The 19,410-nt window shown below is 38.6% G+C and overlaps 2 protein-coding genes across 2 annotated transcripts; one reads left to right on the forward strand and one right to left on the reverse strand.

The window, feature by feature from the left end:
* The first annotated feature begins 2,295 nt into the window (after window positions 1–2,295).
* Window positions 2,296–5,008, forward strand: LOC109211592 (outer envelope pore protein 24, chloroplastic-like). Its single transcript, XM_019375139.1, has 3 exons — window positions 2,296–2,668; window positions 3,228–3,587; window positions 4,774–5,008. The coding sequence occupies exons 1-3, from the start codon at window positions 2,468–2,470 to the stop codon at window positions 4,852–4,854; spliced, it is 642 nt and encodes a 213-aa protein (XP_019230684.1). The 5' UTR covers window positions 2,296–2,467; the 3' UTR covers window positions 4,855–5,008.
* A 1,121-nt stretch (window positions 5,009–6,129) lies between these two features.
* LOC109211591 (pentatricopeptide repeat-containing protein At4g36680, mitochondrial-like) lies at window positions 6,130–8,278 on the reverse strand. The gene has a single exon (XM_019375138.1). It carries the CDS (start codon window positions 8,100–8,102, stop codon window positions 6,885–6,887), a length of 1,218 nt encoding a protein of 405 aa, XP_019230683.1. The 5' UTR covers window positions 8,103–8,278; the 3' UTR covers window positions 6,130–6,884.
* Between the last annotated feature and the right edge of the window lie 11,132 nt (window positions 8,279–19,410).

The following is a 19,410-nucleotide window of genomic DNA, read 5'->3' on the forward strand; positions in this document are numbered from 1 at the left end:
TACCCTCCCCAAACTCCACTTGTGGGATTATACTAGGTATGTTGTTGTTGTTGGGTTTTCAAAAATCATTATTTGTTTGGATTGGGTGTTGTTGCAAATAATTAGAAATATTGTTTGGAGTTTATATCTCAATTTTGGGGGTGTTCGGTGAAGATTAGACTTGATTTTGGCTGAATCTCAGATTGAAACTCGAAGAAGAAGAAGAAGAAGAACATATGCCATACAATATACTTACGAAATTGTATTAAAATTGTATTTAAGTTGTATTCTCTTGTAGTTATATTTTTTTATTTGAAATATTATATGAAAGTTGAAAAATAGTTGTATAATGTATGAATCGTTGTATGAAATTTATATTTAAATTATAAATACTATCTTTTTACATAAAGTTGTTGATATGTATCAAAATTGTATTAAGAGAGGAAGTTTTGATTGAAATTTCAGAGAGCAAGAAGAACACACACATACAAAACATATACAAATCGTTTACAAAATACAAACAAAAGACATTTGTATAAAATTTGTATGAAAATTGTATTAAATTGTAGTTGTATTTAACTGGGTAAAAACGATATATGCAAGTTGTAGATAAGTTATAAATAAGTTATATACTCTATAATTAGTTCTACAAAATTTATTTTTAGTTTATATATTGTAGATATATCAAATATGTTTCAAATTTGAATAACAACAACTGTGAGAGACGTAATATATAGAAATGACTGTGGAGAACACATATGAAACTGTACAAATCATCTCCAACCAACTCTTAAAGCAATGAGATCATAAAATTAATTTAAAGTGCGAATAGAATGGCGCGTTGAATCCAAATTATCGGCATCACGTCTGGTAATTAGAGTATTTATGCATCGACTCCCTCAAACTATTGTATATGGAGAGAGGTGGCAGATAATTGGTAAAGAGGAGAGTAGATATAAAAGGAAAAAGGTGTAGCTGAATCCTCTAATTTAAAACACTAATAATGAATTTTTATATGGAGAGAGACAGCAGCGAATAAGGAAAGGGGAGATGAGAGTAAAAAAGAAAATGTTGTAACCGAATCCCCTAATTTAAGAAACTAACAATGGATTGTATATAATTATAAGTAATCCTTATTTAGGGCGGGTAATATACCAAATTAGGACAATTTGGTAAATAAATTTCATATATCGTATAGGAAGAAAAAAATTCCTTTTTATCTTTTATTCGAATTTTGATCCAGTAAGATTTGTATCATTCAAAAGAGGAATGAGTTTCTTGACAGACTTACCTTGATCCGTATTGACTTTTGATTCGTCAAGTTCAACATGAAATGGATGAATGGACGTGTTTAAATTTTTGGAAAAAAATATATCTCTTTTATTATAAAAAATAATCTAATAGTATAATTTTAATAAAGGATGGCTTCTCCTATGTTTTATCAAATTCGAGTGAAACAAAAAAGATTTATCGTCTCCTATAAAGAAATCAAAAAATATTTTTTTCTCTTAAATCTCATCTAATATTAATATTCGATCACTAATTAATCTAACAATTAAAATCTAATAATAAATTATAAATTAAAGTTCTATCTCAACGCGGAACAAAGGAACATATATAAGATGAGTAGAACTACAAAGTGCAGGCAACAATATACCATTCTTAAGGATTCATAGGATTAAATATACTCCGATTATTTTTACTTATTTACTATTGACTTTGCACACCCCTTATAAAATAATAAATAAAATGCATAATTTACAATGATACCCATATTAATTGGTGTATAGTCTTAATGAATTCGGAAAATAATTTAGAATAAGTAATATATGTTAAGGATAAAACAGGAAAAATATATTATTTTTCTTTTTAAGTGCGAAAGTGGACAAGTAAAAGTTAATCTATTTTAAAATATTGAAAGTGATAGGAGGAAGTACTTCTCAACTTTTAAGTATAGTTTAAATACTATGAGGTTGGAGCTTTATACTTCCTCCGATCCATAATAAGTGATTTTTTGACTTTTTTTTGTGGTCCAAAATAAGTGATTTTTTCAGATTTCAAGACTGAATTAATTTATTTTTCCTTATATCGCCCTTGGAGTAAATAATGTTGAAGTATGTGTTAGTAGTATTTATGTGAAGAGCTAGTAAAGGTTAATATGGTCAATTTTATTGTTAATTAATGTTAAAAGGTGAGTTTCTTAATAGGTGCGAAAACAACCAAAAAATCACTTATTTTGAACCGGAGGAGTAATATTAATATTAATATAAAAGATTAATAAATCATAAAATTGAGTAATTTTAGAATGTCCAGGCACAAAGTCTGTCTAGTGAATTGAGTTTTTGGCCTTTCCCTCGTTCCTTCCACTTAAAAATCCACTCAGAAAACCCTCGGCCTCAACGCTTCCCCGGCTCTCAGCCTTTTCCGCCGAGCTTCCCCGGCCTAAAATCCATTCTAGGCTATTCTAGAATTCGTCGGAGGACGGAGGATGATAAGCGCTTCTCTTAGAGGACGTTATGACGGTGACGTAAGCGGCGCCATTGGCACCGTCACCGTTGACGGCGGCGTTGTCAAGCTGAAAGCTAACATGACCGATGCCACCTTCGTCAATGGCCCCTCCTTAGAAGGTCTTTCTCTCTCCCTTGAAAAACCTGGCTCTTTCCTTATCGACTATGACGTCCCCAAAAAGGTACTGTATTTCTCACCTACTTCCTCAGTTACAATTTGTTTGGCAATTTTTTTTAGCTTATCCAAACTCTATTCCCTCCGTTCCCCCAAAAAAGGTACATATTTTGAAAGTCAAACAGGTTGTTATTTGATCACGACTTTTTCAATATACCTTAAAATATTTCGAATCGTTAATTATTGTGAGTTATAATATTTTTTTATTTTGGTTTTCAATATTTATATTTTTATTAAAAGCATTCAAAAATGGTATCCGAATTTATGGTAAAAGTCAAGAAATTTGACTCTCTAAATTTGAAAAGTATCATCCTTTTTTGGGATGGAGGGAGTACTAAACTAGCAATTCTCTTAAAATTGATAAGTTGGAACAAATATTCTAATGATTAGCGGGTGTGCATAGCAACATATTAAAATGTACTCGAATTTCACTTAGTCAGAGATCTCGAAAAGTGAAAAGTACTGCAGTAGATTTTTTGGGACAGAGGCTGTGCATAGCAACATCATTATCCAAATACCTTACTAGAGATTGACTAGATTTGTCATTTGTCCTGTTTTTTCAATAGGATGTGCGTTTTCAATTCATGAATACTGTGAGTGTTTTGGAAAAGCCTTTGAACTTAACGTATACTCATTGGAGGGGAGACAATAGAACTGCACTGGACGGGACGTTGGTGATAGACTCGGCTAACAAATTTTCGGCGAATTACGGGTTTGATTCTGGTAACTGCAAGTTAAAGTATAGTTATGTGCATAGAGGCTTGACTACATTCGAGCCAAGCTATGATTCTGCCAAAAATTCGTGGGATGTTGCCGTGTCACAGCGAGTGTACGAGGATGATGTGGTCAAGGCTTCATATCAAAGTTCAAGCAAGATTTTGGGACTAGAATGGTCTAGGAATTCCAGTTTAAGTGGAGGATTTAAGGTACTGTACTGTTTCAATTTTGACTTGTGCATTGTAGTAGTAATGAATGCGGTTCTGTCCTCTCATTGCACTAATGGAATTTATTCTTTTAGGATCCCTTTCGAGTTGAATTCTTAAGGCACGAGAATTGTTAAAACCAAATAAGATGAATAATTTCTTGAAGTGGATTATTTCCCAGTTATATCTCTTTTGATTCTATTTTCGACTTGAATTCACATTTTCTAGCTAACATGGTTCTTCTTGTTTTAAAATTGAGAATCCTTCAAGCTTAGCAACTCAAGACTTAGTTTAACTACCCTAAAATTGGACTAGAATAAAAGTGTCCTTTTAGCTCAATTCATTCCATCATTCTCTATAGTTAAGTAGACCGATACACTAGTCCAACATACCATTATGCTTTTTTTTTGGTTTGGGTGGGTGGGTATTGTGGCTAAATTCAGAGACCTAAATGACCACTACCTCCATAATCACCTGGGAGCTCAATGCAACTGGCTCCATGTGTTGTTTATTAAAAATAGTTTTATTATTATTATTATGAGAGTTAGATGGTTACAAACTTAATTTTGTGGTTACCGCACCACACTTGAACTCCTACGGTAAAACTAGGCTTCAATGGTAGCAATTCTACAGTAAGTCATATTGCTAATGTCTTTTCTCTCTATTATTTTTAAATATTACTAATTGTCATACACAACACCATGCCCGTACTTGAAACACGAGACATGTAGTTCTTTGGGTTGATTTGGTCCATGATATTGTGTTCCTTTTCCCTTTCTTGTCAACCATGTAGCTTGTCTTGGTTCGGCTGATTTATCAAGCAGGGAAAGCAAAAGGCAAACATGCCTCATATTTTTCATTATACTACTGATTTGCACCTTATGCTTGGTTCTGTCACTAAAAGTGATCTCCAAAATAATACCACCATTAGAGATCTGGACAAAGTCAACTTTTTATGGTATTGATATTGCCTTATCTTTCTCTTAGCTATATAATAATATGTTTAACTTGCCTTGTTGTTGTTGATGATTTGATGATGTTTCTACTCACTATCTATTTGTGTGTACATGAAGTAGAATTTGCTTACACTAGGACTCTTCTGCTTTAATATATAGCTCTGTTCATTGCATATTAAGTTTCATTTTTGGAATCCCGCTACTAATGTGTGGCTTCTCTTTTTGTCTACTAGATCTCTGCGTCTGTGAATCTGGCAGAAGACTCCAAATTTCCAACACTAAGTGCTGAGAGTAGGTTGAATTTTGATATGTAGCTTGTAAACTTCTGCGAGATTATACTTCAGGTGCCACATATGGGCCAGCTTGGTCACGCATACTGTTTTTGAAATGAATCAAAAAAGAAAGTTGCTGTCCTCTCATTTGAATATTTCTCCATTAATGAATAACATCTCCCTTCTTGTGGCTACATAGCTGAAATTACATGACTTAAGCAGCATTCAAATTCCGCATATTGATACATTTCAATGAACTGGTGGGAGAAGGATATACTTTTATGAGTGCAACTACATCACCTCCCTTCTTATTTGTTGGTACGACATCTTGCCAGAGATTTAGTTTCTTTAGAGCAGACAATCAATCTGAAACATTTGTAGCACACCATACTTTTGCTTAACGATGGACACGATCCTTTCACCTCCAGAACATCTGTGACTAGTTTATGAGGTCGAATGGCATGAGTATGAGCTTTTACCAGATCGTGTATCTGTTAGAATTCTTCGGACGGTTCTTCTACAAACCTAAGTTGATTTCGAAGGTCTTTGGAATCAGCTTATAATTAGAACTCGTGAGCATCACCTCAAGCTCATCCGTACCATCATTGAGCAATCTATAGCTCAAAGGCAAATGCCTAAAATGGTTAATGCACTGACTTCTCAAATTCGTGATGCTGTATATATTTTGGTTTAGCAGTCCCCTATTTTACTCAATCTATACTATGGATACAGGGGTGGATCTGGTGTTATGATTCCGGATTCATCTAAACCCATTACTTTTGATACGGAGCATAAATTTATATGTAAAATTTCACTAAATTTTCAACAAATAGTAAATATGAACCTATAAGTTTAAAATTGTAATGAATTTAATGTTAAGAAACTTAAAAGTGAGCCTATAAAATTCAAATCTTGGATCCGCCTCTATATATGGATAACAACAACAACATCCACTATGTTCCCACGTGTGGGAGGCAGCCTAACGAACAAAGCATCTCGTGTTCAAGCCTAGATAGCCTACCCTAATACAAGCATTAGTGGCTGCTTCCACAGCTTGAACTCGTGACCTATAGGTCACGCAGAGATAACTTTATCGTTGCTTCAACAGGGCTCCCTTCAAATGACTATTTTGAGTAGCTTTCGAAGTTTAATTAGTGTTACAGTTTTAGTTATTGTTTAGCTTACTGTGCAAGTCTTACGGGAATATTGGCAAGTTACTTTACATAAGATAAGTACAACATAACAAGCACTTGCTTCGTATACCAAACATCAGACTTCATTAGACAGGATTATCTAACACTATATAAGGATTCTAATCAGGTCAATATACCCTCAGATTCTCAATAAGTTACAGTGGTATTCAAGAGTAAAATAAAGGACGGTTCCTTAGTTACCACGTCAATGCCTGAAATGAGGCTATAATAAAACCAATATCTCAGGGATATCCTGTCTCGGGATCTCCCATTATCTCCAACAAAGCGCGATGCACAACAATCGAACAAGTGACCACCTCATAAAGTTGAATAACAAGTTATACGGTTATGAAAAAATGTCAAACATATATGGATAGTGCAACATTAACCAAGACTTCAGCAACTTTATCTCCAAAAGTGTCTTACAGAGGCTTCTCTTCTAGATCAACGGAGCAGCAGAATGTCCCAATTGCTCTATAATTTAACAGTCACTTTTTCACTGAAGGAAGCAGATTGCACCTTCTCAGAAACAATGATATAAAGTGTACATAGAAAATGTGTACAAAGCCCTTTCAAGTCATCAGCTATCAGCAAACGGCATACTAGAGAAAGAACCTTCACATTGAACCACCATCTGTGAAAAGCTATTAATTGTCAAAGTTGTGGCAACAAATTTGATTAATGCCATCACAGAAGAGAGACCAAAAGTACCAGTTACTGTTATGATTACGAGAGAAACAAAGCAATGGATCAACAGGAAGAAAATGGTAGGTCCCAACTCCCAAGTTGTGAACTCATGATAAACAAGAGAAATTCAATGATCTAAAACCCCTCATAAATTATGGAACACTATCATCCATCAACATCCAACTAGTAAGCCTAACTAGTATGATTGGCCTTCTTATCACCGGCTTCAAGTTTAGCCAGACCAAGCTCCTCTTCCAGCTTGGTCCAAGCTTTTACCAAGTTAGGTGGGAACTTCTTCTTCACTGTCCTACTCATCCCTTTTGCATCTTTCAACTTTGATCTCTGCACCAATCCTTCCACCAAATACTTTAGTGTACTGAAATCCGGAATCTTATGAACTCTCACACTCTCCTTGAAAACTTTATACCCCGTCTCAAACCGTCCCTTCTTACACAAATAAAAGATCAAAGTCCTAAAAGTTGCAGCGTTTGGATTGCACCTGTTTGACTCCAAATCCTCATAAACCTTCTGCGCCTCATCCATCAATCCATTCTTACAATAACAAGTCATCAAGTAATTGTAGCTAATCGTGTCAGGTTTTAACCCTGCATCACTCATTTCCTCAATTAATGCTTTCACGCCCTCCGGATCACCACCCTGAATGTTCATAATCTTTACATTGTATGCACCAACATCTGGTCCACACCCTCTGTTCACCATCTCATTCCAAACTCTTTCAGCCTCATCGCTCTTCCCCTTCTTATAAAACGAGTGCAGTATAGTAGTGAAAGTAACAGTAGTAATCTCCACGTCTTTCTCTTCCATCTCCTTAAGCCTTTCCATTGCCATTTCTGGTGATCCATTTTCACAATATGACCTAATTAATATACCATATGAGACTTTATCAGGTAAAAATCCATACTTTACCGGAATTTCATCAAACAGCTGAGGGACACGATCATACTGTTTCGCGTGCACGCAAGCTGATAAAAGCACATTGAAGGAAATTGCTGATCTGGGGGTGCCTAAATCATCCATCTCATGATAAATATTAAGCGCGTGATCGAACATTCCGGCGACTCCATATGAACGAATTATGGATGAAAGAAAAGGCTCTTGAGTAATTTGTGAGCTATTCTTGTGAGAGTCGAGGAAACTTTCAATGTCGGAGAAACGGTGGGATTTAGCGAGGCGCTTGACTGTGTATTCCTGAGCATAACGGGAGGACAAAGGGGAAATATAACGGTCGGAAACGGAGGAGTAAATCTCTAGGGCTTTGTCGGGGTCGTGCTCGGCTTTGAGCTTTGATTTAGCTTTGGAGATAGAGATGGTGGCGCTGGAAGCTGACGAAACAGCGGCCGCGGCGATTGAGAGGTGGCGTGCCTGGCGCAAAGCGACGGAAGAAGACATTTTTTCTAGGGTTTAGTGGGGTCGGGGATGAGTTTTGATATGCTACTCAAGGGTGAACATGGAGTAGGGTTTAAGGAGACGTTCTAAGGCTTTGACTCCAGTTTCACGCTGACTGGGTGAAAATGGAGTAGGTTTTGATGCTCAACAGCTCAAGTTTCTACACGAGTAGAGGATAGACTTTGATTCTTTAAAGGGAAACTTATGCAAATGTCCCATATAAATCTCAATTTATCGACCTCTAGCCATTAGTCATAGACTTATCAAAACTAGCCAACAAAAATTGAAAATCCAAATAATAGGGTTCTTTCTATCAAAGAATTCACATGCAAAAATCACCTTCCATATTTTTAAACGTGATTAGCAACATTAGATACAAGACGAAAAGGAAATTTCATGGACGGGGTAGCAAATAAGGTGATGAAATATAAAAATCTATACAATATTCCAAAAATCTAAACAAAACAGGAACTTTTTCAATGGGTATAGTTGAAATTCATTGAAAATATATAGATAAGTCAATATACAAAATTTGAGGAAGATTGAAGGTGATTTGGACTAGTTTGTATCAAAATTCTTAATTAAATCGAGTTTAAAAAAGTCTTCTGCGACACATGTATCAAACATGTATCACGCATGTATCTCACACACAGGTATACATGGATATACACATGATACACAATTGATACAAATATGATACATAAGTGATACACAAATGATACACATATCATTTTTTTTCATGTTCAGCTTTTACTTCAAATTTTCAATTCAAACCACCTCAAAACTTCAGCAAATCATCCCAAAAATAAGATTCAAGCTCCTTAAGTTGTGCCCAATCTATTCTAATAACACCCACTCAAAACAAAGCAAAAATTTGATATTTTTTTTGCTACAAATAGCTAATTGGCTAATTTGGCTAATATTAGTAATATTTTATCAATTGGCCAATTTTTGTAATGAGCTACTTATAAATGGGCATAGCTGGTAATTTCCCTTCTTTAATTATAATGGGTTTTGCAAATAATAATAATTTCTATTTTCTATTTTCTATTATCTACTCCCTCCGTTCCAATTTATGTGAACCTGTTTTACTGGGCACGAAGATTAAGAAATAATAAGTACTTTTGTAATTTGTGGTCCTAAATAAATCAAAAAGGGGTCCAGAGTATTTATGTGGTTATAAAAGCTTCTATTAAGGGTAGAATTGTGAGTTTAAGCTAAATTGTTACCAAATTTAGAAATAGATCATTCTTTTTTGAACGGTTCACAAAAATTAAAATAGAGGAAGTATTTATTATTATTATTATTATTATTTGTTATTTACTTTGCCAATAAAGTTTTTTTTATTATATATAAACGACAGCTTTGCCCTAAACTGAATTGACACATACCCCTCCTCTATTTTACTGTCTTTGTAGCTCTAAATTTTTCGTTCATCGCCGTCCACCGTTTTAGCATCTCTCTGCGCCTTTTTTCCCGTAGGAAGCTTTTTTGTATTATCCTTTGTATACAATATAGTTGCTCTTGGTACTGGGCTATTCTTGCAGTTCTTTGCGACTACCTTCGCTAGGAGATTTATGTTGTTTCACTGCTTTTGATCGGTGAGTGTTACTAATATTCTATCTCCTTTTCTTCTTTTTCCTTGCTTTCATAGTCCAAATCTGCATTTACAGCTTTGATTTGGATGAATAGCCATTAGTATAGAGGAGTAAGACAGAAAGAATTCTAGAGCTGGAAGCCTGAAAAGAAGATAAAGATTAATTATAACGGAAAAGGGCCTGATATATCCCTCTACTTTGCTTTATTGTTCAATCTTGTCCCCCGTTATACTTTTCGTCAAGATTTACCCCTGCCGTCCATCAAAGTTTTATATTTGCCCCCAATTTTAATGACCGGGACACGTAACACATTTTAAGAGAAAGAACCAATGCAAAAACAAGAAAACTCCAAACCGCCCTAGATACCATGACCCGCATGCTCATTTTTCCTCTCTTAATTTTTTCCCAAATTTCTCTTAAATAAAAATTTTTAATCCCGTATGCTCGTTTTTCCTCTCTTAATTTTTTCCCAAATTTCTCTTAAATAAAAACTTTTAATCCGTGTATGAGATTATCTTACTGTGACAAAGAGATGAGGTTAAAAGACACAAGGTTCTGTCATCTCTTTGCTTGTTGCCATTATTTTTTTCTTTACTTCTATTTTTTTTACTCCTCACTCCCTTACCTTATTTTCTTCCTCTTGTTATCACTGAATGTAACTCCATCTTTGAAAACAAAACTGCTCGGAGTCGCCCACAATTCCTTGCATGTATATTTTCTCTCAATCCCATTGATTTAAGGAAAAATTGAAGTAGGTGCGGCAGATAATTTGAAACTTCAGACGAGCTTGACGGAATTCTTTCTCTGGCGATCTCAAAAACAACGATAGGAGGTAGGGTCCAATTTCGAACAGTTCAATGAAGCTGGGGAAGTAATTTCTACAGCTAAAATAACTATAGTAAGATTTCACACATGCCCAAGTACTCAAGACCATTCATGAAGTCACGCCGCCGTCGGAGATGATGCAATTGAAGTCTGGGGCTGCTGGCAGTGGTATGAACACCAAGAAGCAATAATTTTTTGAAGAAAGAAATCACCTTTGTGACTCTAAAGCCTTATATTTTTATATTTTTTTCTACATTCGGAAACCCTAGCTGGAACCCATTTTTTGTTCCCTTCTGATTTTTAGATGGAAGTGTTTTTAGGTCAGATAGGTTTTTACTGTGGGGATAAAATTTTATAAAGTTAAAAATGGTACAGGGTCAGGCGGGGCAAGGGAGAGGGTCGGGTTGGTTTAATTCATGGGTTGGTTTGGTTCTTTCATTCAGAATGTACCACGTGTCCCAACCGTTAAAATAGGGGCAAATATAGAACTTTGATGGACGGCAGGGATAAATTTGGACGGAAAGTATAACGGGGGACAAGATTGAACAATAAAATAAAGTAGAGGGATATATTAGGCCTTTTCCGTAATTACAAACTGAAATAGCATAGTTGAAATGAAAACTATTGCATAAAGTTATTTTGATTCTTTATTTTTTTTATTTGACGTAGGAAAAAAATTTATAACACATATTTGAATCAGCCAAACAATTCCTTCATATTTTCATTCCAAGAAAATAAATAAATTAAGATACTTAAAATTCTAAGAAAATTAAACGAAAAGAACATAAGCCTGTAATAGGCCATTGAAAAAAACAGAAGACACGAAGGAAGAAACTAACTCAAACTCAGCATTCATTACCATTTTAAGATGGAGTATGAGTATTAAGCTTCTTCAACCCATCTTCAACTATCCTATTCTCTTATTGTCCACCTTCTTCTTGCCGTGATTGCGGAGTATCTTTTTGTCCAAACATATAAGCAGGCACAAAGAAATGAAAAATGAATAGAACAGGAAAAATAGAGTTTTTTGAAAGAGAAGATTAACAATGTCAAAAGAACATTAGGATCTGTCTTTTCTCAGTCAATAAATGAATTTTCAAGGCGATAATAAGGCATCAACTCTGTATACAAGAGAGAACCATCTCATGTGTGTACTATATATATAGTCCATTTTTACTCCACCTATTACAATACTTGTTGCAATGTGATGTTTTTTTTGTGCTAAAAGAATGTATTCTTATATCTGCAAATATGCCTTTCTTTGATCATAAAGGGTTTTTATTGTGGATAGGCCGGAAATAAACTGATAGAGAGAGAAACTCTCAACTCTCACTAGGACCAAACCAAATGAAAAACCCACCCAAATCAACTAACATACCACCGGAACCATCGGGCCCAAATAACACGGAAGAAGACACCCCAAATACACACTCTTACCAGGAGATGCTCCTTGACAAGCAAGCTACTTCACAAACAGATTACTTCACAGCTGAGATGGGGAATACAGAAACCCAACAAAAAGGCAAAGGGAAAATGGACCAATCTTACTATCTCAGGAAGATAGAAACAGATTCTATGAGCCATGGCGTCATTCAGTCATCATCAAACTATTTGGTAGGCGTATGCCTCATCACCTTCTCTGAACCAAACTAAATGAACTATGGAACCCGTCCGAACAGTTAATTTTGATTGACTTAGGATGGGATTTCTTCATAGTCAAATTTGGCAAGGAAGAAAATCTGATTAAGGCAATCCACTAGGGGCCATGGTTCATTACTAGAAGTAGGGGTGTGCATTCGAATCGGTTTATCGATAAATCGAATCGATTATTTGTTATCGGTTTATCGATATCGGTTTATCGATTTATCGATTTCGATTTCGATTTCGAAATTTTCCTTATCGAGTTATCGATTTCGATTTCGATTTTGTCCTCTTCGGTTTATCGGTTTATTGGTTTATCGATAAACCGATAAGAAATACTAAAAAAAAATTAAATTTTCTTTTAATTTTTTTTTTTTAGTTTTTTTTTTAAAATTTTTTTTGTCCTTATTCTATAATACCCTTTCCTTTACCCTAAGTCTCTAACCCAATTATTTCATCTACCACATTTAAGGAATGATCATATTTAAAGCTCAAGGGAATGAAGTTCAAATTAATGAAAAATAGAATTAGCCGTGATGATGTATTTTTTTTATACAGTTGGAGTGTTGGTGGCATACATTTAATCCCTTACTTTAGTTTCGTTGCATGTGCTTGTTGACACAATTTTTATGTTATAAACGGTGCTCGTCTTATTTTAGCTTCTTTTGGTTCATATTAGTTAGGCGTGTTTATAGTGATATACTTTCCGTGGAATCCCGCAAATTTTCTTATTGGTATAATCGATAACCGAATCGATAAGCCCCAAAAATCGATAAATCAAAATCGAAAAAATCGAAACCTTATTGAAACGATAACGATAAGCATATGTACAAATCGATAATCGATAAGTAATTATCGATAAAGGTCAAAATCGAATCGATAAATCGAATGCACACCCCTAACTAGAAGTTTCCTATCAGTTAGAAGATGGGAGCCAAAATTCGTCCCACAAGAAGCTACGCTATCCTTCAGTGCAATCTGGGTTCGCCTCCCACAACTGCCCACTGAATTCTATGACAAAGAAATCCTTGAAAAAGTGGGCAGAAAACTAGGAAAGCTATTAAAAATCGACACTTGTACTTCTGCGACACTCAGAGGCAGGTATGCCAGAATCTGTGTCCAAGTTCCTTTGGAAACACCAGTTGCGACCTCCGTCACCATAGGAGACCACAAACAGCAAATCGTCTATGAAGGAGAAAACATCCTATGCACAAGGTGTGGAAGACTAGGCCATACCATAAAAAGATGTTCTCAACGGCAAAAACAGGGTCCTCCATCACCTTCAAATGATAGCCCTAGTTGTTCCAACTCTAAAGAGAGTAACGATGAAGAAGGGGAATGGAAAACTGTTTCCTTCCTAAGAAGGCGCAAACAAAGACCACCCACCCAACAACGACCAACTTTAATTCCGACCAGGAGCAACAAAACAACCACACAATCGGAAGGAATACATGTTAGGATGTTTGACTCCATCTCCGGTAAGTTTCTTGACACCCAAACCTTCAAATATTCTTCAAAAACTAACCCAGTGTAGGATCCAAACCCAGCCCAAGGTTCAAAGAATAATAATAGACCCACGAATAATCAGAACACACAAGGTCAACCCACAAAGGTAAAGCCCAGTACCGTTATGAAAAGGAAAGCGGGCCCAGAAGAAGAAAGAGAACAAAAAGAGGGTGAGGAACCAGGACCCTTTGCCCAAAACAATAACCAAACAGGTGTCACGACCCCAGTTCACCCTCCATGAACATGTCGTGATGGCACCTAGTTCCTACAACTAGGTAAGCCTAATAGTGCGGAATAACAAATTAACATTTGCGGAATAATTAATTAAAACTGAACATACGGAAATAACAACTGTATATAAGGCCACTCGGCCTATACAACTCAAAAATATGCGGAAGTCTACAACTAATTCCCAAAACCCGAAAACTCACGGGAAACACAGGCTAATAGGATGTAGTAATCTGCTCTACACCAGAATGTCTAAACAACATGAAAGGAAAGAAAGGAACTGTCTGCTAAAGCCGGAATAGAGTAGAGACTCCTGGTCTGCGGACGTAGCATATATACCTCAAGTCTCAGCTAGGACTCTCCAACGCGAGGATGATACGCCTGGGAGGAAGTACCTGGATCTGCACATGAAAAACATGCGCAGAAGATGCATGAGTACACCATAGCGGTACTCAGTAAGTGCCAAGCCTAACCTCGGTTGGGTAGTGACGAGGAAGGTCAACGCCCTACTGAGATAAAACATAATAAATAGTGAGATAACGAAAGCAGTTTAAATAAAGTCTACAGCGAGAATCTAAACCAGGTAAATAAGGAGGCACAGTAATAGAAAGCAAAGGTAACAATACAAGGAAAACTGCCCTCAACAAGGAATAATAGTCGGGGGATCTCTTGGTATCCCGAGGATCTCTGGGTATCCTCAATAAGTAAGTCGGGGATCTCTTGGTATCCCGAAGATCTCTGGGTATCCTCAATAATTAAGTCGGGGATCTCTTGGTATCCCGAGGATCTCTGGTATCCTCAATAAGTAAGTCGGGGATCTCTTGGTATCCCGAGGATCGCTGGGTATCCTCAATAAGTAAGTCGGGGATCTCTTGATATCCCGAGGATCTCTGGGTATCCTCAATAAGTAAGCCAGGGATCTCTTGGTATCCCAATATATATAGAAACACATGTGCCAGGGATCTCTTGGTATCCCGCACCCTCAGTCCAGAATATCTCAAGTACAGGGGATCTCCCGGGAAGCCGTCCCGTAGTCCCAAATTAAACACACAACAACAACAACCCATAATCTCAGAATAAATGCTAAAATCGGGACAAGTAATAGTAAATTCTAGCCTAACATGCTTCACAGAGTACAAATAGTACAGCTAAACAAATAAGCAAGTAAGCCAACTAAACATGCGTCTTTAAGCTAGCACAGGTATAAACTTACAGTCTAAAATGAACAAGTAAACAGGAAATCTCAATTTAAATACTTCAAGTAGAAACGGGTTTATAACAATTAGCTCAAGTACGCGCTCGTCACCTCACGTACGAGGCATTCAAATATTCAAAGATCATGTCCTAAGGGGAAAGGTCTTCCACACAAGGTTAGACAAGCCACTTACCTCGAACCAGCTCAATATCAACTAGAAACCACGCTCTTGCCACGAGTATCCGACTCCAAATGGCCCAAATCTATTCAATTCAATTACACATTGTAAATAACATCGCAAACACCTGGTTTTGCTATTAAATTCAAAGCTACGGCGTGAAATTAGGTGAAATAACCAAAATGCCCTTCAGGCCAACGCCTCAGAATCGAATAATTTTCACATTTTCAGAACCCTCGTACTCTCACGAGTCTAAGATATAAAAATCTCCCAAATCGGAAGTCAAATGCTCACTCAAAACCCAATAGTTAGGTCTAAGAAGTTTTACCCCAAATTCTTCCAATTTTGATCCCAAATTCGAATTTTAATGATGGATTTAACTACAAAATGATGAAATATAACTAGAAAGGGATTGAAAACCTTACCAATGATCTTCACTTCAAACCCACTCAAAATCGCCCTCTCCCGAGCTCTCAATTGATTTTTGTCAACTTATGAACTCAAACCCTCGAAATTTCTATTTCTGCCCAGGGATATCCGCTTCTGCGGACAAGGGACCGCTTCTGCGGTCCCGCTTCTGCGGTTTTCACTAAGGGAACAGGGCCGCATCTGCGATAGCTGGGCCGCTTCTGCGGTCCGTTCTGCGATGCCTAAGCCGCTTCTGCGGCTCCGCTTTTTGCGGAAATGGCACCGCTTCTGCGGTTTCTGAGGAAAAAGGAGACAAACCGCTTCTGCGGCACCGCATTTGCGGTTCCCAAGCCGCAGATGCGAAAATACCAGAAGAGGGACATTCAGCTGCTGCAATAACTTCAAAATTCATCCGTTAACCACCCGAAATCATCCCGAGGCCCCCGGGACCTCAACCAAAAGCACCAATACCACGTAATACCTTATTCAAACTTGTACCAATCTTAAAAACACCTAAAACAACGCCGGAAACCCGAATTAATCAAGGATCCAAGCCTAAGAACTTCAAATTCCAACAAAACACGCTTTCGATAAAAAACCTACCCGAACCTCGTCCGAATGACCTGAAATTTTGCACACACATCCCAAATGACATGACGGAACTACTGCAACTTTCGGAATTCCAATCCGACCCTCGGATCAAAAACTCGCTATCGGACCGGAAACTTCAAAAACTCAAACTTCGGCATTCCAAGCCTAAATGAGCTACGGACTTCCAAAATACATTCCGAACACGCTCCCAACCCCGAAATCACCTAACGGAGCTAACGGAACCATCGGATTTCCATTCTGAGGTCGTCTTCCCACTGTTCCGACTACGGACCACTTTTCAACACTTAAGCTCTCATTTAGGGACTAAGTGTCCCAAAACTCGCTGAAACCCAACACCGAACGTCCCGGCAAACCAGACTAGCAGAAATGAACTTAGGGGAAGCAGTTAATAGGGGACCGGGGCGTTAATTCTTAAGACGATCGGCCGGGTCGTCACATCCTCCTACACTTAAACATTCGTTCGTCCTCGAACGAGCATAGAGACATACCTGAAGTCCTCAAGTCACTAAGTGCGCACTTCCAACATACACCCGCGGGTGATCCCACGTCACCCCAATCCACTTAAGCATGACGACACCATCTCAACTGAAATTTAGCCTTCCTAGCAACACCACTAAGCTTACAAGCCAGAATTCTTACCTTCCATCCATTTCCAAAAGACCCGATCCTACATTTATATTCGATATCGGTCTCAACCAGCTACTTCAATACTAGCCAACACACACAGGGTACAACCACACAACATGCCACATCACACATAGGCCCACAATAACATTTCTGATAGCAATACTTGCCTGAGATCAAATCCGTACCGGCCACATGCCTCATATTCAACAGGAACTCTTTTCAAACCTCCACAACATTGGCGATGATACAATAACCACGAAAACCGCATAACAAAACACCCGAATAATCAAATCTCAGCCAACACCAACGGGTACACACCCCACAAGCTAAAACTCAAGAAGCATAGAACGGAAATGACTGAATATGAGAAGGAAACACATAAGGGAACTAACAAGCAAATCAAACTAGCACAAATTCTTCTAAAACACAAATCGACAAAAACATCTAACAAGAAAGAATGAAAGCATATAAAAGACTCACAAGGATCTTATACTGATATAACTCTCACCGCAGTACACAGCCCGATCTCAACATATCAAAACACCTGAAATCACGAGGGTCCCGCCCTCAACACTGAATCAAAAGTAGGGCACACATCAACCCATCTAGAGACTCTCACTAGATCAATTCCGTCTATAAATTACAACACATGCTGGCTCCCACACCAGTGGAGCATAGAAATCACAGCTCGTAACCAAGAATACTCAGAGACCACATCAAACCTACCAGAACAGACAACATGAATTTACTGCTAGCCTCATAACTCTCGACAACAGCTAGAAACGGACGATAGACACGGCTGTCACTCATAGAACCTCCCAACAGAATAATCACGTAACAGAGTACAAATCATGAAACGCTCCCATAAATGGAACAACATACAAGGAGAACTCGCTCCAATAAGCAGAACTGTGATGAACTACAGATAGTGCCCCTCTATAACAAACCGAATCCGTACCTGAATGACATTCAACTGGCGCACCGGCCTCAAGCCTACTATATGAAACCCATCAACGAGCCGGGCCTCCCCCTCTTGGGCGCCCTCTATCGGCCTGAATACCTCGCTGTGACACATCGGTCCGAAGTCTGGGATAATCTCTCATCATGTGGCTAGTATCTCCACACTCAAAGCACCCTCTCTGCTGACGAGGCGGTGGGAACTGTGCGATACGGGTACTCCGAGACCCATGAACACCTGAGTCACCATGCAAAGCCTGAAACGCGAACTGAACTGGCTAACCCGCAAAACCTCTACCATGACGCACCCTGCCTCCAAAATAAGGACCAGTATATCTCCTCGGTCTACGAGGACTCCTCGCCTCCTCAAACTCTCTCTCCTGATCTCGTCTGCTCTCTCTCTTTCATGACCCTGCCTGCCCTCTCTCTCTCTAGCATGCATACCCTCTATCCTCCTAGCAATGTTCACCACCTGCTGATACGGAATATCCATCTCCAACTCACGGGCCATGCTGGACCTGATGCTAGGAATAAGCCCCTCAATGAATCGGCGAACCTTCTCGCGAACAGTAGAAACCAAGGTTGAGGCATGTCTAGCCAAACTGGTGTAACGGACAGCATACTCCGAGACAGTCATAGCACCCTGACGCAAATGCTCAAACTCCGCGTGCCATGCATCCCTGAGACTCTGAGGAATAAACTCTCTAAGAAACATATCTGAAAACTGGGTCCAAGTCAGTGAAGCTGCCTCGTCTGGGTTGTCCGACTCATAGGTGCGCCACCAATCATAGGCGGCTCCTCGAAGCTGAAAAGTAGTGAAAGAAACCCCGCTCGATCCAGCGATACCCATAGTATGGAGAATACGGTAACACTCATCAAGAAACCCCAAGGCATCGTCTGATGCTAATCCACTGAACACCGGAGGATCATACTTCTTGAACCTCTCTAGTCTCATCTGCTCCTGCTCGAAAGCCGCTGCCATGCCCTCGGGTTGAACCGGTGTCGCAGGCGGTGCAGGAATAATCTCTTGGACGTGCTCAATATGTGATCGCTGCTCAGGAGTGCGGGCGGCGGGAGTCTGTGCTCCTCCACCGGCCTGGGATGTGGCTGCAGCAAGGGGAAGCAATCCTGCCTGAGCCAAAGTGGTGTACATACTCATGATCTGTGCTAAAGTCTCCTGAAGGGCTGGAGTAGTAGTAGCAGTAGGTGTGTCAGGTGCCTGGACTCCGGCTGGATCTGCTGGTGGTACCTTGGCGGCAGCTCGCGCAGGTGCTCTCGCTGCACGACGTGCGCGTCCTCGAACTCTACCCCGGCCCCGACCTCCGACGGCTGCAGCAAGGGGCGCAGGTGCCTGATCACCTCGGGTAGTACGTGTCCTCAACATCTGTGAGAGAGTAGAAGACAGAGGTTTAGGATTGTGTATGTCAAAAATCTCGCACGACAGGGAAATCAAATGAAGTGGAATTTTCCTAACGGTTACATAGCCTCTCGCAGATAAGTACAGACGTCTCCGCACCGATCCACGAGACTCTAATA

This window comes from Nicotiana attenuata, unplaced genomic scaffold (assembly GCF_001879085.1).
Source record: "Nicotiana attenuata strain UT unplaced genomic scaffold, NIATTr2, whole genome shotgun sequence".
Taxonomy (NCBI): Eukaryota; Viridiplantae; Streptophyta; class Magnoliopsida; order Solanales; family Solanaceae; genus Nicotiana; species Nicotiana attenuata.